Source organism: Pseudophryne corroboree, chromosome 2 (genome assembly GCF_028390025.1).
Source record: "Pseudophryne corroboree isolate aPseCor3 chromosome 2, aPseCor3.hap2, whole genome shotgun sequence".
In the NCBI taxonomy this organism is placed as follows: Eukaryota; Metazoa; Chordata; class Amphibia; order Anura; family Myobatrachidae; genus Pseudophryne; species Pseudophryne corroboree.
The window spans coordinates 280,302,230-280,324,797 of record NC_086445.1 but is presented as its reverse complement, the minus strand read 5'-3'; the positions used below and the strand labels follow the sequence as shown (position 1 = coordinate 280,324,797).

The window sequence follows — 22,568 nt, the reverse complement described above, 5'->3', positions numbered from 1 at the left end:
CCACACTTCTTGTTCTCATGTTTCCTTCTCTCAAGTATGTCCTTTCTCCTTCGGGCACTGTTTTACCTATAACTGCCTGTGTGAGGGGGCATAGAGGGGTGGAGCCTGCGCACCCAGTTAAAGAAATTTAAAGTGCACTGGCTCCTTTGGATCCGTCTATACCCCATTGTACTAATTCTGTTCCCAATATCCCTTATGGTCTACGAGAAAAGGAATTACCAGTAGGTATTTAAAATCCTATTATCAGGCATAAAGTATACTGTTTTGTATCGCTAGCTTTGTATTACCAAGACTTCACTGCAATATTGCTTCCATTGGGATGAGCAGTAGTTTTCTGGGAAAACCATTAAGTCACTGCTAGGGCCCCTAACCATTGGCATTGAGAGTGCAAAACCCCATATGACAGTGCATATAAACGCTATGCATTCGTACATGAATCTGTTATTTATGTAGTCTGCATTATTTTGCTTCCCATTGGATATTCACAGGAATTTGTCAGTGCTTCCAGGATGCAAGCGGTACAGAGCTTTTCCCATTCGCCTCAGTAGGGTTCCCAACATGTGTGCAATATGTGAAATGCCCACTAACATTACCAGGCTATTGAAATGAATGAGGAACTCTAGTAATAAATGTACAAAAATGGCATTACAGGTTGAGTATCCCATATCCAAATATTCCGAAATACGGAATATTCCGAAATACAGACTTTTTTGATTGAGAGTGAAATAGTGAAACCTTTGTTTTTTGATGGCTCAATGTACACAAACTTTGTTTAATACACAAAGTTATTAAAAATATTGTATTAAATGACCTTCAGGCTGTGTGTATAAGGTGTATATGAAACATAAATTAATTGTGTGAATGTAGACACACTTTGTTTAATGTACAAAGTTATAAAAAAATATTGGCTAAAATGACCTCCAGGCTATGTGTATAAGGTGTATATGAAACAAACGCATTCTGTGCTTAGATTTAGGTCCCATCACCATGATATCTCACTATGGTATGCAATTATTCCAAAATACGGAAAAATCCCATATCCAAAATACCTCTGGTCCCAAGCATTTTGGATAAGGGATACTCAACCTGTATAGCCCTTCCCACCCCCAAAATTCTACAAGCAGCCCAGTTCTAGTAAGCCTCATCTGGTTCCCAATAACAACTGGAGATGACTGATATCACCCTGCAACTAGGCAGCCAGGACTAGCATCTACTATCAATAGGGAAACGCTCTATCTGCTATTAAAGTGGGGGGAAACACCTATACATGTCAATTGCCTATTCCTTTTAACAAGTCATTGGTTTCATTAAAACAGATGTTCCCAAACTCAGTCCTCAAGGCAGACTAACAGTCCAGGTTTTAAGTATAGCCATACTTGAGCACAGGTGATTTAATTAGTACCTCAGTTATTTTGAGTTAACCATCTATGCTTAAGTATGGATGTCACTTAAACCTGGACTGTTAGGGGGATATTCAATTGTTTGAAAAGTCAGTCGGGTGTCTGTTTTTTTTTTGTTTTTGTTACCCCCCCCCCCCCCCCCTCTCTCTAATAGACAGGAAAAAACACACCCAACCGACTTTTCAAACATTTGAATTCCTCCCTTTAGTGTGCTTTGAGGATTGAGGCTGGGAAACACTTCATTAGAGTTTCTGCATGTAGCTAACAGGTACGTACACAATGCTTTTCCCTTGAAATTAGTAGAGTTTTATTACAAGCGAGTGTTCTGACATGGTTTGAATGCAACAGCCAGAACAGCACGGCGCAATAAACGCAGATGCACACAGAATAGAATTGGCTTTCTTTTCACATATAGCTGCGTCTGCCTTTAAAAATACGAGTCAGGCACATTTAAATGGCAGGAGTTAAGAGCCCCTGGATCAGAAGTCTGTGGTGAACATGTTTATATTACATGCTCATAGAGTTTACTATGGCATTGTTCACCTAATCTCCCTTTTACAAATTAGGGGTCTTTTTACTAAGCCTTGGATGGAGATAAAATTCCAGCCAACCAGCTCCTAACTGTCATTATTCAAAAACAGCCTGTGACATGACAGTTAGGATCTGGTTGACTGGTACTTTATCTCCATCCAAGGCTAAGTAAATAGACCCCATAGACCCTTATATTAACATGGGGCCTAATTCAGACCTGATCACAGCAGCAAAATTGTTCTCTAATGGTCAAAACCATGTGCACTGCAGGAGGGGCGGATATAACCTGTGCAGAGAGATTTGGATTTGGGTGGGGTGTGTTCAAACTGAAATCTAAATTGCAGTGTGAAAAATAAAGCCGCCAGTATTTACCCTGCACAGAAACAATATAACCCACCCAAATCTAACTCTCTCTGCACATGTTATATCTGCCCCCCCTGCAGTGCACATGGTTTTGCCCATTAGAGAATAATTTTGCTGCTGTGATCAAGTCTGAATTAGGCCCATAGTCCCAGAGCTCACAAGAATTGCTGGCATTCTGCAAGAGACATTCTGGCTCTATACAAGGAGATTGTGTTGGGTATAACTATAAATTCCTTTTCTGCAAATAAGAACATATTTCTTTTCTTGTTAAGAGTCACTATGTAAACCTGAGTATGAAGCGATCCTTGAAGGTAAGTAATTGTATGTATACAGTGAAGGCAGACATAACGTGGGTTGAACCTTTATTCACGTCCTAAAAATGTAACTCGACTGAAGAATATTCCTTATCTCAGCCTTCACTGTGTCCTCCCACAATGCTGGCTCCTGAATACTGCACCTAGCATTTGTGCATGCCACGCGGCTACTGAACAGCTTGATATTATAGCAAAATTGGTGATTTGTATCTGCTTTGTTGACTTGGTTTTTTTTCTGTTTAACTATAAACTTGATTAGGGGAGCAAAACAAGAAATCTAATTATGTGCATGAACCTGGAAGGAATGATACTGACATTTAAAAAAAAAATTGATTTCTAAAGCTCAGTTAAAAGTAAATAACTTTAATTTGTGTTTAATCAGTGACCTCACCAGAGCTGTGAAATCCCAGGTTCCATATGATGTTTTTTGGGGGAATATCAGCCACGTTTGACCTTCTCATATGAGTGCTTTAAAGGTCATCCTTGTCAATAAAGCTTGGCAAGGTGAATAAACGTCAGAATGGCACGCACCATGTATTGCAGGCAGTCACCTAGGGTAATTATCCTCCTGCCCCACGGAATTGTCTATTTATTCACTCATATTATGCAGAATGTTGGATTTCCTTACACTTGTGTTCATACAAGCGTGAATCTAGGCATTTCTGCTTCTTCCCCACAAATGTTCTCCCTAGATTTACAGCCCTTATGTAATGTTTTATTCGCTTCTGTCTGATCTGCGGGTATTCCCACTCCTTGTTTTGGACAATAACTGCGCTGAGTCAGCATATCTTGTTTTCAGTACGTTAAAATAAAATCCAAGTGCTTTACTCACAGAAATTGAAATAAAGACATAAAAGTACAAGGATAGTTCATAAAATACCCAGAATAGACACCTCAGCAGAATGGGAAATGTCAGTGCATGGGAATGGGACGTGAATCATTTCTGTTCACTAGAGAAATTATTCAGCCTTTGTTATACTTCCAGCTGGGGATGAAACAGATGGTTTCCCTCCTGCTTTCTAGTTTCACTTACTGCTAATGTGTGGTACATGTAACTAATAACCACCATGAGATATCTCTGGGCTGGGGAGAGGGAGTGCTGTGACAGGCTGTCTTCTCTCTGCACATAACTCCACTGTAGTTTAGTCTCCGAACTGTTCACCTCTGTTTCCCAGTTTACTTCTACATAGTTGTCAGCACTTGAATCTTGGTCCTGTGGATACTATTGATCAGTTTAGTATTGCAGCTCAGTCTGTGTAACTCAAGTGATCGTTAGGTCCCCACTCAGCAAACTAGCCATTGGGCACAGTGATCCTACACTTCTCCTGAGTATTTCATTCTCCATTCCAGCAACTCTTAATGCCCATAAGGGGAGATTTATCAAAGCTTGGAGTGAGATAAACACAGCCAGTAAAATTATAGAAGCGGATTGGTTGTTTCGTTATCTCTCTCCAAGCTTTGCTATCCCCTTTTGTTTCCTGTAGTGCAGGGGTGTCCAAACTGTGTTCTTTGAGTGCCATTTTAACACCTTAACTGACGTGCATCAGCTGGGCTATGGCTGACACGGTCACATCCCATGTAACAGTGCTGTCCCGCTGCATCTCCCGGCTTTTGAAGAGGAGATCCGCTCGGCACAGTCCTCCCCCTGCAGTGATGCGACTGTCTGTGACTGCTGACATCACTGCCGGAATCGCAGTCAGAACTCCACTCACTCTGTACCAGAGAGGCCAAACTACAACTTTACCTCCACAAGAGTTAGTTATAAATATGTGCAAAGTTGCAGATGAAGCGCTAGGGAACTTGTCATGGAAAAAAACCTGCTGCTGCATGATAGCACTTCATATACAGATTTAGACTCTTTCGCACACAGATGTACATGTGTTGCATATCAAATTAATCAATGCAGTCTCTTGATGCAGTTTTGTCGCATCCAATTGTTTCATTTGTTAAGGGGGGTACTCACGGAGCGATCGCTGCTTAAAATCTAAGCAATCTGACTAGATTGCTTAGATTTTAAGCATGATCGGTCCGTGTGTACCCCCCACAGCAATAGCGATGCGCAGCCCCGCGCATCGCTATAGCTGGTGCTAGATTGATTGGCCTGCCGTGCAGGCCAATCTAGCAGGTCGCTCGTTTCACCCGCTGGGTGAAATGAGCGCCCCGTCTCCCCCCGCACGCTCAGCACACATCGCGCTGTGCTGAGCGGTGGGAGAGATGTGTGCTGAGCGGTTCGCTCGGCACACATCTCTCCCAAATCGTGCCGTGAGTACTGGCCTTTAGGGTAAAGATGCACATACAAACAAGTAGAGTCCCACCAGGTGCTGGTGTGCGGAGTAGGGCTGTTTGGTACGAATGCAGCTGTAGTGTATGAGGACACATCTGTACTGGCAGTATCATTTGTAGCTGAAGCTTGAAATCAAATGTACCTATGCCAAAAAAATAAATCTGAATTCTTGCGTTATCCTCGCACATTTCTCCTGCAAGGTCCACAGGTTATCCAGAGGATAACATTGGGATATGAGGTAGTGACAGTGGATTGGCACCACACGATCAAAGCTTTCGGCCTCTCAGAATGCAGCGGTCCCGTCCCTATATCCTCGCCTCCTGGCTCAGGCAAATCAGTTTTTTGTTTGGTGTGGCAGGAGCCAGACCATGGTCAATGGGCTGCTGGTTTTTAAGTTTTATTTTTAATTTTATTTTTATAGTCTTACTAGGTTTTTGTTTTTTTACGATCTTTCTAAAAAGCATCTTATACGTACCTTAGAAGGAGTCGCTCCAACGACTCCCTGCCGGGTCGCGACAACGCTTACCCACGTGTACAGTGCTGTTTCGGCGGTTGTCTGTCTAGGATGTACTAGCAAGTTCAGCAGACGTTACCAGGCTGTGGTCGGAGCACGGGGAGTAGGTAAGGCATCAGCTCCGTTTAGTAGTGAAAACGCAAGACACGGCTGCACTGTTCCGGGATGGAGACTACCGAACAGTCGCTGATGCGGCTGCCAACTCGGGTGCACCAGCGCTAGGCCTCAGGGATCATAGGCTCCAGAGGTAGTATGTGGCCGCGATCCCTAGGGTTGATGTCAGCAGCAGGGAGTAAGACACTCCCTTGGTCGCCCCTCCCCCCTAGTTCATGACCAGTTTCCTCCGAGTTCCCACTTCCCTCTGAGATGCTTTGTATCTAAAAGGACCCAGTCTCAGCATAGGGGGCTGTATGACTGGTGCGTCGGTGTTTACTTGGGCGTCTGTGTTCACTATAGGCTCACGGGATGGTTGTGTACACTAATAGCGTCTGGATCTACTCGGCGTTTACTAACATATTGATCGATCCTGGAAGCAGGGTGAAGTCTCCCTGTATCCCACTCTCCTGAGCTGGGTGATACAGCACTAAGTCTCTATCTACCTTTGAGTACGAATAGTTGGAAAAGTGCCTGATGCATATGAGTCTGTAAACTATTGCTCCAGTTTCTTTCGCTGTGCGACTGAATACGGTTAAACTCCTATATAAGGTAATGCAGTAATATGTTTCTCCTACATACTTGAAATGTTTCTGTAGTTGATTGTGCTCATATTGCTTATTATACTAATGTATAACCTGTGACTGCTTGTGTGATTGCTGACTTTACTATAATTCTGTCAGTTTCTGTGTATTCCTATCCTCAATGCTGGTGCAAGGCAGGGAGGGATTGTATTGTATGTCACTTTAACAAATTTTAAAGTGATTGCAGTCACAAATTGTGTAGTAAATACTTTACAGGTGTGCAAATTATTTATCATGTCTAAGAGAGGCAAGGGTGAGGAAGATAAACTCTCCACAGCAGCACCTACACTCATTTCGTGTTTGTCTTGCAGAGCTGGGTTAACCTCTCAGGATCTGGTTCAAAATGGATTATGTGCGAATTGTTTTAGCTTTTACCAAAGCCTCTTGAATAATCCAAGGAAGGCACAGGTTCAAGTTGAACCGCCATGGGCTACGTTTGCACAGACATTATCCAGTATAGCTGAGCGGATAATTGCAGCCCCTATGCCAGGAATAGTTTACCCTATTAACCCTTACATGCAACATTCCACCTGGGGTTTATTACATCCAGTACAGGAAATGGCAGCCTCTCAACAAAAACAGGCTGAAAGGCCTGTGGTTAGTAAATCACATAGACATGAAACAACATCTACACAGTCTACACCTGTTTCAGATAAGGACTCGTCGGAGGATGAGGACTCATCGCACTCCGGGTCTGCATACAGAGATGAGGAGGAAGGCCTCAGCTCAGTGGACATACCTGAGCTAATTAGTGCGATGAAAGCCATTCTATCCTTAGAGAAGTCTCTAGAGCCTTTGGTAAAATCTAAGACACCTGTGTTTAAACATCCCAAAACAGTTAGGACTGAGTTTCCTGAGTCGGAACAGCTGACGGAAATTATGCACGAGGCTTGGGTTACACCCAGTAATAAGTTTAGAATTCCAAAGAAATGGAATTCCCATTATCCTCTTCAGGCTGGGTACTGTTTTAAAAGGGGAGGTGGCTACCAAAGTAGATACACATGTCATTCGATTGGTACGAAAATCTACATTACCTCTGCCTTCAACATCATTAAATGATGTCACGGATAGGAAAATAGATGGTTTTCTAAAAACCATTTTCTCCTTGTCTGGGGCAATCGTAAGACCAGCCATGGCTTCAGCCTGGATGGCAAAAACAGTGGCAGCCTGGGCTGGTGCATTGGAGGATGATCTTTCATTGACATCTAGAGAGCAAAAATCCCATATTGCACATATCACACAGGCAGCTATTTTTATGTAAAAAGCAGCCTTGGATATGGGTATAATTGCCTCTCAGGCATCAGCCTCAACAGTAGCAGCTCGCAGAGCGGTTTGTCTATGTACATGGAAAGCTGACTCAGAATCCTAGAAGGTTCTGCAGTCTTTGCCTTTTACTAGAGATTATTTTTGGTAAAGAATTAAACAGTATTTTGGAGTCAGAAGCAGACTCCAAGAAAGTGACGTTTCCTTCCACACACAAATCTAAGCCTAGATTTCCAGCTTTTCGGCCCTTTCAGACTCAAGGAAAAGGAAAGGGTTATGGCAACAGTCTCAATCTGACAAGTCTGGTAAGACTAAAAAGCATTCGGCTACCAGAGGGCCGGCTTCCAAATCGGAAGATAAGCCATCAGCCTGATGGTGCGGGCCTCCACCTGGGGGACCCCAGGGTGGAAGGCTGACTTCTTCAGTTTGCACAGATCTGGCAGCTGTCTACCACAGATGCCTGGGTGCAAGAAGCGGTGGTGGTGTTGTTGGTGTTATTATCACATTTTATTTATAGGGCGCCACAAGTGTTTCACAGCGCCGTACAAAGGACAGTACAGGGAGGCAAAACTTAGCATTACAATAAATAAATTACAAAAATAGAGTGCAGGTAACAAAGAGCAACACGATTCCCAAAACATAATACATCTTAGTAGTAGCGAGGGAGTAATCCTTGTACTGTTTGGGGTTGGCGGCCATAGATGGAGATGAGCCTTTACCAGTAGGAGAAAAAGTAGGTAAAGCTGGTCGCTGAATGAAATGTGTCGAGAAGAGGGCTTAGACAACAAGAGGAAAGAGGGCCCTGCTCTGAAGAGCTAACAGTCTAGTGGGGAGGGGCGACGGATGACATGAGGTGCAAGCAAGCGGGAGGTAGCCTGATGGCAGAATGCAAGCAAAGCAGAGATGTTCGAGGCAGGGGGGATGGAGGAGCAGCCTAAAGACTAGGTTATGCATCGGAGGGGTACGCTTTGATAAATAGGTGGGTTTTCAGTGCCCGTTCGAAGCTTTGCAAGGTCGGGGAGAGTCTAATGGAGCGGGGGAGAGCGTTCTACTGAAGGGGTGCAGCACGGGCAAAATCTTGAACTCGTGCATGGGAAGCGGGAGAGGAAGATGAGCCTAGTTGCGGAGTTCAGGACAGATTGGAGGGGAGCGAGATGGGAGCAAGTGAGGCCAGTGAGGAGGACATTGCAGTAGTCGAGTCGTGAGATGACCAGTGAGTGGATGATAAGTTTAGTTGCACTTTGGAAGAGAAATGGTCTGTTGCGTAGCTGGAACCGACAGTATTGCGCCAGAGCTTGGATGTAGGGTGCAAAGGAGAGGGAGGAGTCAAGTGATGCCCAGGCAGCGGAGTTGGGGAACGGGGGAGATGATTGTGTTGTCAACAGTGATGGAGATATTTGTAGGGGGTGTTGCTCTGGCTGGGGGAAAGATAATAAGTTCAGCTTTGTCCATGTTGAGCTTCAGGGAGCGCTCAGACATCCAGGAGGAGATGGCAGAGAGGCAGCTGGAGACCCGAGAGAGGACAGAGGGGGACAGATCAGGAGAGGTAGAGTTGTGTGTCATCAGCATAGAGGTGGTATTGAAGGCCAAAGTAGTTAATGAGCGCACCCAGGGAAGAGGTGTACAGGGAGAACAGACGGGGGCCTAGGACAGAACCCTGAGGGACACCAACAGGAAGGATGGAAGGGTGTGAGGTGATTCCGGAGGCAGACACAGAGAAGGAGTGGTTAGTGAGGTAAGATGTAAACCAGTCAAGGACAGTGCTAGAGAGGCCAACTTTTTGGAGTGTGCGGAGGAGGAGAGGGTGATCTACGGTGTCGGAGGCAGCAAAGAGGTCCAGAAGGATGAGCAGAGAGAAGTGGCCCTTGGATTTGACCGAAAGCAGGTCAATGGTGACTTTAACCAAGGCAGTCTCGGAGTGGAGTGGGCGAAAGCCAGATTGTAGTGGATTAAGGATGGAGTTGTCAGAGAGGTAGCTTGTGAGATGGCTGTAGACCAGTCGTTCAAGTAGTTTGGAGGTGAATGGGAGAAGAGAGATGGGGCGGTAGCTAGTGAGTGATGAAGGGTCGAGGTTGGGTTTTTTTGAGACTAGGGAAGACCAGAGCATGTTTGAATGGTGAGGAAAAGATGCCGGTAGAGAGCGATAGGTTAAAGAGGTGAGCAAGGTGGGAGCAGGCAGTGGTGGGGGGGGGGGGGGGAGTGGGTCCAAGGGGCAGGTTGAGGGGGGAGGATAAGATGAGGAGTGGACTTCCTTGATGGAGGGGAGGGATGATGGGGGCAGGGGGCAGCAGAGGGGTGACGGGAGGAGATATCATTTTGGATATCCTCAATTTTGGAGATGAAGAAGGAGGCAAAGTCAGTGGCAGTGAGGGAGGAGGTGGGGGGCGAAGGAGAGTGTTGAAAGTTTCAAAGAGTCAGTTATGCATTAGCTTTCAAGAAACACCCTCCGCAAAGGTTTTTTTGTACCAGCCCGTCTTCAGTGGAAACGAAGGCCAGGGCTTTGCAAGAGGCAGTTCAGAAGTTGCTTCAGTCAGGAGTGAAAATTCCAGTTCCTACTGCGCAACCAGGACAAGGTTTTTATTCCAACCTGTTTCTAGTCCAAAAGCCAAATAGGTCGTTCCAGCCCATACTCCATCTCAAAGTGCTGAACAAGTTCATTTGGGTGCCTCGGTTCCATATAGAGACTTTACGTTCCATCATTTTTGGCCATGGAGCCGGAGGATTTTATGGTATCCCTGGATATCCAGGATGCTTACCTACATGTTCCTATAGCACTGTCCCATCAGCGCTATCTCAGGTTTGCTATCCTCCAGCAACATTTTCAGTTTCAGGCCCTACCAGAGTATTTACCAAAATTATATTGGTAATGGCATCTTATCTCCATCAACAGGGGATAAGGATTTTTCCATATCTAGATGACTTATTAATCCTGGCACAGTCTCAGGAATTGCTTCAGTGTCATCTGCAACAGACAATAGCTTGCTTGCAGAGACACGGTTGGCTCATAAATTGGGCAAAGTCGTCCCTGGTTACATCACAACGGATGACTCACTTGGGGGCGGTGTTGGATTTGGGTCTTCAGAGAGTAATTTTACCACTTAACAAAATATCCAAAATTCAGTAAAGGATTCAGAAGCTGATACACAGTCAAAGGGTATCCATTCACGCAGCAATGCATGTGATGGGGTTGATGGTGTCGACATTCGACGTGGTGGCGTATGCTCAGTTCCACTCGATCGACTGTATTTGACGGCGTGGCTCTTGAGGCTTCCATCCTGAAAGCAAGAGGATTCTCACAACAGGTAATTCAAACAATGCTCAGAGCAATGAAACCTTCCTCAGCTCGCATTTATCACTGACCATGGCAAGCCTATAGTCAATGGTGCAGTGACCAGAAATTTGACCCTAGGTCTTTGAGTTTCCAGAGTACTAGCATTTCTTCAGGCAGGAATGGACAAAGGTCTAAGGGTGGCTTCCTTGAGAGTGCAAGTGTCGGCATTGACTGTATGGTTCCAAAAGAAAAGTGCTAACCTACAGGATGTGCTCACTTTTTTCCAGGGAATGCTGCACATTCAACCTCCTTTTGTTCCTCCTACAGTGCCTTGGGACTTAAGTTTAGTCCTAAAGGACCTTCAAGTTTCCCCATTTGAACCACTAAAGCAAGTGGATCTTAAATGGCTGATGGCTAAAGTTCTCTTTTTACTGGCTTTTGCTTCAGCTAGAAGAGTTTAAAATTTAGGGGCATTAATATGTCGCCCTCCTTTTTCTGATTATTATTATTTCTCTAACGTCCTAGAGGATGCTGGGACTCCGTAAGGACCATGGGGAATAGACGGGCTCTGCAGGAGACATGGGCACTTTAAGAAAGACTTTAGACTCTGGGTGTGCACTGGCTCCTCCCTCTATGCCCCTCCTCCAGACCTCAGTTTTTAGACTGTGCCCAGAAGAGATGGGTGCACTGCAGGGAGCTCTCCTGAGTTTCCTGCTAAGAAAGCATATTTGTTAGGTTTTTTCTTATTTTCAGGGAGCACTGCTGGCAACAGACTCCCTGCATCGAGGGACTGAGGAGAGAGGAGCAGACCTACTTAAATGATAGGCTCTGCTTCTCGGCTACTGGACACCATTAGCTCCAGAGGGAGTGGAACACAGGTTTGTCCTGGGCGTTCATCCCAGAGCCGCGCTGCCGTTCTCCTCACAGAGCCGGAAGAAAAGAAGAAAGAAGACTCTGAGGTGGCAGAAGCCTTTCGGGTGCTTCACTGAGGTAACGCACAGCACTGCAGCTGTGCGCCATTGTTCCCATACACCTCACACACTCCGGTCACTGTAAGGGTGCAGGGCGCAGGGGGGGTGCCCATGGCAGCAATGAATACCTCTCCTATGGCAAAATTACCTATATACATGTACAGGTGGGCACTGTACATGTATATAAAAGAGCCCCCGCCATGTTTTACAAAGGTTGAGCGGGACAGAAGTCCGCCGCCGAGGGGATGGGGCTTCTCCCTCAGCACTCACCAGCGCCATTTTCTCTCCACAGCACCGCTGAGAGGAAGCTCCCCGGACTCTCCCCTGCTTGACACACGGTGAAAGAGGGTTTTAAAGTAGAGGGGGGCACATAATTGGCGATTATACATTACAGCAGCGCTACTGGGTAAACATTCTGTGTTTTTCTCCGGGGTCATATAGCGCTGGGGTGTGTGCTGGCATACTCTCTCTCTGTCTCTCCAAAGGGCCTAAAGGGGAACCTGTCTTCAGAAAAGAGTTTCCCTGTGTGTGTGGAGTGTGTCGGTACGCGTGTGTCGACATGTTTGATGATGAAGGCTCGCCTAAGGAGGAGGGGGAGTGCATGAATGTCAGGTCGCCGTCGGCAACGCTGACACCGGACTGGATGGATATGTGGAATGTCTTGAATGCTAATGTAACTTTATTGCATAAGAGATTAGACAAGACTGAGGCTAGGGATCAGTCGGGTAGTCAGACCATGCCTGTCCCAGTGGCACCGGGACCTTCTGGGTCTCAGAAACGCACATTATCCCAGATCACTGACACAGATACCGACACGGATTCAGATTCCAGTGTCTACTATGAGGATGCAAAATTACAGCCAAAAGTGGCTAAAGGTATTCGTTACATGATCATTGCTATTAAAGAGGTTTTGCATATTACTGAGGAACCCCCTGTCCCTGACACGAGGGTACACATGTATAAAGAGAAAAAGCCTGAGATCACCTTTCCGTCCTCATTTGAGCTAAGCGAATTGTGCGAAAAGGCTTGGGAATCTCCAGACAGGAGACTACAAGTTCCCAAAAGGATTCTTATGGCGTATCCCTTCCCACAAAAGGACAGGATACGATGGGAATCTTCGCCTAAAGTAGACAAGGCGTTGACACGCTTATCCAAGAGGATGGCACTACCTTCCCAGGATACTGCTACCCTCAAGGATCCTGCGGATCGTAAGCAGGAAGTTACCATGAAGTACATTTACACACATTCTGGTACTATTGTTAGGCCGGCTATGGCATCGGCCTGGATTTGTAGTGCTGTCGCAGCATGGACGGATTCCTTGTCTACGGAGATTGAGACCCTAGATAAGGATACCATTCTAATGACCATAGAGCATATCAAGGATGCTGCGTTATATATGAGGGATGCTCAAAGAGACATTTGTTTACTAAGCTCCAGAATAATTGCTATGTCTATTTCTGCTAGGCGACTCTTGTGGACCCGACAGTGGACGGGGGATGCTGACTCAAAGCGGCATATGGAATCGTTGCCTTACAAGGGGGAGGAGTTGTTTGGAGAAGGCCTCTCGGACCTTGTCTCTACTGCTACGGCTGGAAAATCGAATTTTTTACCTTGTGTTCCCCCACAACATACTAAGAAGGCACCTCATTACCAAATGCAGTCCTTTCGTTCAAATAAAAGCAAAAAGGTACGGGGATCGTCCTTTCTTGCCAGAGGTAAAGGCAGGGGAAAAAAGCTGCACACAGCTAGTTCCCAGGAGCAGAAGTCCTCCCCTACGTCGGCAAAATCCACCGCATGACGCTGGGGCTTCCCTGAGGGGGTCAGCTCAAGTGGGGGGCACGTCTTCGATTTTTCAGCCACGTCTGGGTTCAAGAGTGGGGACTTCATCACGAAGTCTTCGCACAGATCGCGGGTCGGTGGGGACTGCCTCAGATAGACATGATGGCGTCCCGTCTCAACAAAAAGCTAAAGCGATATTGCGCCAGGTCAAGAGACCCTCAGGCGGTAGCTGTGGACGCTCTGGTGACAACATGGGTGTTCAGATCGGTCTATGTGTTCCCTTCTTTGCCTCTCATACCCAAGGTGTTGAGAATAATACGGCAAAGAAGAGTGAGAACAATCCTCATTGTTCCAGATTGGCAACGAAGGACTTGGTATCCGGATCTGCAAGACTTGCTCACAGAAGATCCATGGCCTCTTCCTCTAAGGCAGGACCTGCTGCAACAGGGGCCCTGTCTGTTCCCAGACTTACCGCGGCTGCGTTTGACGGCATGGCAGTTGAACGCCTGATCCTAGCGGAAAAAGGTATTCCGGAGGTGGTCATTCCTACCCTGATTAAGGCTAGGAAGGACGTGACATCGAAACATTATCACCGCATATGGCGAAAATATGTTTCTTGGTGTGAGGCCAGGACTGCTCCTACGGAGGAGTTCCATTTGGGCCGTTTACTTCACTTCCTTCAAACAGGAGTGAATTTGGGCCTAAAATTAGGATCCATAAAGGTTCAAATTTCGGCCTTGTCCATTTTCTTTCAAAAATAATTGGCTTCTCTTCCTGAAGTACAGACATTTGTGAAGGGAGTGCTGCATATTCAGCCTCCTTTTATACCTTCGGTGGCGCCTTGGGATCTTAATGTGGTATTAAGTTTCCTCAAGTCACCTTGGTTTGAACCACTCAAAACAGTAGAGTTGAAATATCTCACTTGGAAGGTGGTCATGTTGTTGGCCTTAGCTTCTGCAAGGCGTGTTTCGGAATTAGCGGCTTTGTCATATAAAAGTCCCTATCTGGTTTTTCACGTGGATAGGGCAGAATTGAGAACTCGTCCTCCATTCCTGCCTAAAGTGGTCTCATCTTTTCATATGAACCAACCTATTGTCGTGCCTGTGGCTACTCGAGACTTGGAGGATTCCGAGTCACTTGATGTGGTCAGGGCTTTGAAGATTTATGTGGCCAGAACAGCTAGGGTCAGGAAGACAGAGGCGCTGTTTATCCTGTATGCAGCTAATAAGGTTGGTGCTCCTGCTTCAAAGCAGACTATTGCTCGCTGGATCTGTAACACGATTCAGCAAGCACATTCTTCGGCAGGATTGCCATTGCCAAAATCGGTTAAGGCCCATTCCACTAGGAAGGTGGGCGGCTGCCCGAGGGGTCTCGGCATTACAGTTGTGCCAAGCAGCTACTTGGTCGGGATCAAACACCTTTGCAAGGTTCTATAAGTTTGATACCCTAGCTGAGGAGGACCTCCTGTTTGCTCAATCGGTGCTGCAGAGTCATCCGCACTCTCCCGCCCGTTTGGGAGCTTTGGTATGATCCCCATGGTCCTTACGGAGTCCCAGCATCCTCTAGGACGTTTGAGAAAATAAGATTTTACACTTACCGGTAAATCTATTTCTCGTAGTCCGTAGAGGATGCTGGGCGCCCGTCCCAAGTGCGGACTTCTTCTGCAAGACTTGTATATAGTTATTGCTTACATAAGGGTTATATTAGAATTCATCGGTTTGGACCGAGACTATGTTGTTTGTTCATACTGTTAACTGGGTAGTTTATCACAAGTTATATGGTGTGATTGGTGTGGCTGGTATGAATCTTGCCCTTGGATTAACAAAAATCCTTTCCTCGTACTGTCCATCTCCTCTGGGCACAATTTCTCTAACTGAGGTCTGGAGGAGGGGCATAGAGGGAGGAGCCAGTGCACACCCAGAGACTAGTCTTTCTTAAAGTGCCCATGTCTCCTGCGGAGCCCGTCTATTCCCCATGGTCCTTACGGAGTCCCAGCATCCTCTACGGACTACGAGAAATAGATTTACCGGTAAGTGTAAAATCTTATTTTATTTTTTTAACCAGATAGAGCGGTTCTCGGAACCAAATCTGGGTATCTTTGTAAGGTGGTGTCTAAATTCCACCTTAACGAAGAAATTGTAATCCCGGCCTTCCAAGGGCCCGACCTTTCTGCGGGAGATGCATCGTTGGACGTAGTCCGTGCTTTAAGGATCTACGTAGATCGTACCAGTGCCATCAGAAAAACACATTCTCTTCGTTTTCTATGGATTTCACAAGAGAAGATGGCCTGCTGACAAGCTGACACTGGTGAGATTGCTTCGAATGACCATTTCAGAAGCATATTCTCAAGCTGATCTCCCTGTTCCGGCTAATGTCTCTGCTCCCTCATAAGGTAGGTCCGTCATGGGCAGCACAACGGGGTGCTTCAGCAGAACAGATATATAAGGCAGCCACATGGTCTTCCATTAACACATTCATTAGACATTATGAGTTTGATACTTTTTGCCTCTCAGGACAATTGAATTCGGGCGAAGGATTCGGGCGAAGGATTCTCCTGTCCAATCAGGAGTGTCCCCACCACTAAATTTGCTTTGGGACATCCCAATGTTATCCTGTGGATAAACTGTGGACCCTGCAGGAGAAATAATCGTTATGGTAGACTTACCGTTGATAACTCTTTCTTCCAAGTCCACGGGATCCACAGGGATCCCACCCTGAAGCACCTGATTTGAGGATCCTTTCACTTACTAACCTCTTCTTGTATGGAAGGGTGTGCATGTGTGTTCTTCTCGCCTGATTAGGGCTGTCTATGATGCTCCTGCCTTGAGCTTTGGAAAACAACTGATTTGCCTGAGCCAGTAGGCGGGGAGATAGGAGACTGGCCTGGTGTAGGCTGGGAGGCCAAAAGCTTTGATCGTTGGTGCCAATCCGTTGTCGCTATCTCATATCCCAATGTTTATCCTGTGGATACTGTGGACTTAGGAGAAATAGAGTTATCAACGGTAAGTCTACCGTAACTATTATTTTTTTGGAGAAATATACTTCTAAGGACTGTTTATGAGCTGAGGAGATGGAAAAAAAACAACTGAATTTTTGTCTGTTCTTTCTGGCATTACACAAAAACTACTGGATGAATGTGTATCGCGTTTTCAGTATTGTATAGCTAATGACGTTTTCAGACATAGAGCCGGGTCTGTCGGGTCTAGCAGCCGGCAAATTCCCAAGTCTCAGTCCTGACTCTGGTCCACACTAAGCAAAATTCAGTGTTGGTGCAATAACCCGGGATTTTGCTTTCAGTGTGAAAGGGGCATACGTGACCTAGAAAGAAGCTGAGGTATGTATGTTCTTGATGTGACATTAGGGAGAAGGGCAATTATGGAAAAAACAGACTCTTGACACTCTGTACACTGAAAGTTGGTGTTCCGATCTTGCTTCCACGGAATTTGACTCTGCCGCAAGTTATGCAACAAAACAAATGCAGTTTCCTGTAAGCATCTGCATTGCTATGACTAACAACAAGTCGCTCAGGACAAGCTGCTTCTCCCATGGGCAGCTTTACGTGGTTTTCTCAGGAGTTAGTAGCCCCAAGCATCTCTTTGTGTTAATCCCTGAAGGAAAAATGGCAAATATTGTTTACAAAGAAATTTTGTGATCAGTATTCATCCCTATATTAGATGGTACTACGTTGTTAAATTAGTTCCACTGAGCAATAACAGACATGCGCATGAGTGAAGCCGTGTGCAAACACTTGTTTTCTATAGAATACATATATAAAAATTGTGTGTTTTATTACTGTTGCTGATGAAGCTCGTGCTGGCAGGATTCAATGTGGCTAAATTTGAGCTGGTCAAACAGAAAACCTTGTCTAGTCAGATTTTTATAAGAAGTGAGGGAGCTGACAGAATACACTGGTGTAATGGGATTCGATCAGGATTCCGGCAGTCAAAATACCAACACCGGCATCCCGACTAGGATCACAATCCTGGCGCCGTATTCCCGTCCCGAGTGTTTGCGGATCCGCCGGAAAGGTAAGCCGTGGGGGAGGGTTAGGTTCAGGCTGCAGGGTGTTGGGGTTAGGCTGAGGGGGAGGGACGGGAAAGTTAGGTTTATGCTGCTGGAAGGAGGGGTTAGGGTTACGTTTAGGCTGCGGGAAGGGAGGGTTAGGGGGAATTTCGGAACGGTACATATACTTACCTTGCCTCTGACAGGATTCTACCATTGGGATGCCGTGCTGAGAAGCCCCAACCTGGTGTAATACCAGCCATTAACAACAGAGCTGGTGTTGAGCTTTAGGTTTATAAAGGTGCTGATCTAGTAGAGACTAATTTACCACAGAGACTTTTCTTTTTGCTTGTGGTCTGCCCTCCTGACAAATAAACCAGACGGTTCTTACAGAATACGAGTATTACTGTGTGGTTGTCATCTTGAAGGTGTCACTATCGCGATATGTACACACTGATTTTTACCTCACCAGCTCAGATTTTGATAAAAATTTGGGATATGGAGAGTATATATGTAGCCTAAGAGAAATACTAAATATTATTTCAATATCTCATGCCGTTTCAAAAAATATGCATATGTAAAGTTAGTCTGTCAAAATCGCGACCAGCATCTTTTCAAAATGCCATAGCAGCTGTCCAAATTAAGTTAGGAGAGAGTGGTGTCATTTTGCTGTGTGTGGGTTTTTTTTTTTTTAATCTGCTTAACATATTTTGCAGTATGTATGAACTAAATGCCCACTTGCAGATATTTTCTGCACAGCTGATAAACGCATTGACCCAACAGAGTGATTATGAGATTGGTATGCACCTGTATACACTGAGCCGTTTTTAGCTCTGTGTGTGATGTCTTCAGATGACTTCAATGGATCGGGAGGTCAGGAATAAGATTTGTTGTATAGGCCATCAGATCCTGACCACCCAACTGCAGGAGCGTTTGAAGCCTTTATTGGCCATAACATTTAAACCACATTCGTAATATTTTTTAGGTCCCACTCATGCCTTCGAAACAGCTCAGACCCATTGAGACAGGGAGTCCACATGACTTCGGAAAGGTTTTCTGTAGAATTTTGCACCAAGCTGTTAGTAGCGGATCCTTTTAAGTCCTGTAAGATGCAAGATGGGGCAACATCCCACAGATGTTTGTTAGGATTGATATCTGGGGAATTTGGAGGCCAAGTCAAAACCTTGGTCTCTATTTCATGTTCCTCAAACCATACCTGTACAGTTGTTTTTTTTGCAGTGTGGCAGGGTGCATTATTCTGCTGCTAGAGGGCACTGCCGTCAGGGAATATCGATGGTCTGCAACATTGTTTAAGTAGGTGGTACATGTTAAAGTAACATATAACTTAATAGAAATCTTTAATAACCACACAATGTATGTATGTATGTATGTATGTATGTATGTATGTATGTATGTGTGGGTGTGTATGTATATATGTGTGGGTGTGTGTGTGTGTATATGTATGTATGTATGTATGTATGTATATATATATATATATATATATATATATATATATACACACACATATACATACAGGTTGAGTATCCCTTATCCAAAACGCTTGGGACCAGAGGTATTTTGAATATCTGATTTTTCCGTATTTTGGAATAATTGCATACCATAATGAGATATCATGGTGATGGGACCTAAATCTAAGCACAGAATGCATTCATATTACATATACACCTTATACACACAACCTGAAGGTAATTTTAGCCAATATTTTTTATAACTGTTCATTAAACAAAGTGTGTTTACATTCACACAATTCATTTATGTTTCATATACACCTTATACACACAGCCCTGAAGGTCATTTAATACAATATTTTTAATAACTTTGTGTATTAAACAAAGTTTGTGTACATTGAGCCATCAAAAAACAAAGGTTTCACTATCTCACTCAAAAAAGTCCGTATTTCGGAATATTTGGATATGGGATACTCAACCTGTTTGTGTGTGTATATGTGTGTGTGTGTGTATATATACACATACATACATACATACATACATACATACATACATACATACATACATACATACATACATTATGTGTGTGTTCACTCTAGGCTGTTTTAGCGGCGCCCTGCCCCTTTTGCGGAGCCCTGCTAGAACAGCCGCCTGCCTCCTGCCCTCCCAGCGTGTAAAGATGCCGTGCGCATGCGCGCGGCATCCATTCACGCATTGGGAGAGAGCTGGGGGAAGCCCAGCACCGACGGAGGTGCTGGGCACGCCCCCAAAAGTGATGTCGCCGGCCACAGACACCCTCTATAGTACGCCCCCTAATTTGCATGACTGGGCGCCAATGTGCCCCCGAACTCCGGCCCCCTGCCTCATCCTAGGGGGAACACTATAATTAAAAAAAAAATATATATATATATATATATATATATATATATATATATATATATATATATATATATATATATATATATATATATATATATATCCTGATTGTTGTCCTGCCCTAAAATGTTGTCCTTCCTAATGACTGACAGTTTGCAATGTATATTCTCTAAATAGATAAAAGTTAAAATAAAATTCACCAGCTGTCTGGAAGTCCTTATTCTAAAGTAGAATTGTGATCTTTTAAAATTTCCTCATAAACAGCTTGTGTCCCAGTTCCAGCAATATGTTCAAAAACAGATGCAACAGATACAATTACAAGTGAGAGTAACAGCTTCCCACCAGTTTTCTTTACTGGCTGTTGGATAGGGATGAGCGCAGTATGGCAAAAGTATGTACTGTATGTTGGGGAGCAATTTATGAACCCTCATATGTTGTTCCATTGAGAGAACAATGCATGTCTACCTCTGTTAAATTGTCATTATAGTAATTACTTCCTGTGAGGCTGAAGGTGAACTTACTTAAAGGAGGCAGTGATTCACTACAGAACTGAGGATGTTTGCTTTAATGGGTAAACTGTATTATACATTTTTTATGGGAATCCAATAAATGAGTTAATTGAGGAGTGTTTGGAACATTTGACACATGTACTTTATGCAAAACTTGAGTTCTTACCTTTTACACACTCCCACTGTAGCTATTCCTGCTCCACCTTCTCAAGCCAGAATGGCAGACTTACTGTATATTTCTAACATTGGGGGTAATTCCAAGTTGATCGCAGCAGGAATTTTGTTAGCAGTTGGGCAAAACCATGTGCACTGCAGGGGAGGCAGATATAACATGTGCAGAGAGAGTTAGATGTAGGTGTGGTGTGTTCAATCTGCAATCTAAATTGCAGTGTAAAAATAAAGCAGCCAGTATTTACCCTGCACAGAAACAAAATAACCCACCCAAATCTAACTCTCTCTGTACATGTTATATCTGCCTCCCCTGCAGTGCACATGGTTTTGCCCAACTGCTAACAAAATTCCTGCTGCGATCAATTTGGAATTACCCCCATTGTCAATCCAAGGATTTTACTCATTTATACGGATCTTTTCTGCAGGCGGAAGGACTCACGCCAGATGGACATTGGGCCACTGCATGAAAAACATGTCTATGCAGTGGGGCATTTTTTCCTTTACAGCTAACTTCAGTCTATTTTGAATCCTGATTTGGCTGCTAGGGACACTGGGCTAGATGTATGAAGCAGTGATAAAAGTAGAGAAGTGTGCCATGGCAACCAATCAGCTGCTACGTATAATGTTGTACAATGCACTTGATAAATTGTTACTTCAAAGCTGATCGATTGCATGGCACACTTCTCTTCTTTTATAACTGCTTCATATATCTACCCCACTGTCCTATAAGCATATGTGGCTGAGATTTCTTGTTTGGTTTGGCCAGCATGCAGTAGCATTTCCCTATGCAGCTAACAAATGCAAAAATTAGCAAATCTAAAAATTTTATTAATCTCATATGTTCTGCTTATTATTTATAGAACATTGAAGTGAAATTATCGCCAATTTACATTTACATAATGACATTTACGTAATTAGAATTACATCTTAATGAGCTCAGCACCGTGGTTAGCAATGTTGGGTTTGTGGACTTTGTTTTGTCTCACCATGTTGAATTAATTAGCTCAGTGTTTCCCAAACACAAACCTCAAGGCACCCCAGCAGTCCAGGTTTTAAAGATAGCCATTTTCTGTTTTGTGCCATTGATGCTTGTGTTAAAGTCGTACGATGTAGTGGTACTGCAAACATTTTAAGTGTTTTTTTGTTTGTTTTTCTTCCCCTTTTTAGGGTGGCACTCTTATTGCTGTTGGTCTTGGAGTTGCAGCTGCTGCTTTTGCAGGTAAAGATGTAACCACAAAAGGTTTAGGTACATTGATAAACAGCGGCGGCTCCTGCCTGACTGTGGTAGGGGGGCTGCCGCTACCCATGCCTGACCAACGAGAGAAAAGGAGAGGAGACAGCCAGCCCATCAGCCAGGGCTGTTTCTAGCCAATTTGGCTCCCAGTGCGAGATTTAAAATTGCGCCCCCCCCCCCAATGACATTAAAAAAAAATGCGCCCCCCCTAGATTAAAAAAAAACTTGCGCGCGCGCTCCCAGCAAGCAGCTGTGACCTCATTTTGATGGGCGTGGCTTCATTTTAATGGGCGTGGCCTCGTCGGAAAAGACTACCTTATACCCCAGTATTTGACCCTGCAGCAACAGATCATGACCACCATAGGAAAAAATAAATTCTACCATATTAAGCCCCACACAGTAATGCCCCCTGCACCATATTATGCCACACACCGCAATGCCCTTGATACATTAAATCCCCACATTACGGCAGACAGAGTCCCCATTTTATACATTACGGCAGGCAAGAGTCCCCATTTTACACATTACAGCAGGCAAGAGTCCGTCATTCCGCAAAACTCCGCCCCCCCGAGCTGGGTACTCGTGGAGAGGGAGGAGGAGGAAGCCAGGGAGCCACAGTCAGTGCCGAGGCGGGCGCCCCGTGCGATTGCACTGCTCGCCCTCCCCAAGAAACGGCCCTGCCATCAGCTAAGTTCCAGCACCTGCACATTGTATCTGGCAAGTGCCAGTATGGAAATATGTATGTTAACGCCACAGAGATGGACTTATGGCAAACTTTAAATGAATGCCTTATTCTCCAACTTAGCAACTGTTTATTGGTAAATAAACTTCCAATATAACTAAAGGTTATTTCATCCTTGTCTCCCAAGCAGTGCTTAAA

The 22,568-nt window shown here is 44.8% G+C and overlaps 1 protein-coding gene across 1 annotated transcript in view; it reads left to right on the top strand.

Annotated features, from left to right (window-relative positions):
• Positions 1-22,568, top strand: part of DNAJC15 (DnaJ heat shock protein family (Hsp40) member C15) — an 89,483-nt gene that overhangs the window by 25,437 nt on the left and 41,478 nt on the right. Inside the window, exon 2 of the mRNA XM_063952857.1 lies at positions 21,622-21,673. Within this exon, the coding sequence (XP_063808927.1) occupies positions 21,622-21,673 (52 nt within the window). The remainder of the gene's footprint in view (positions 1-21,621; positions 21,674-22,568) is intronic.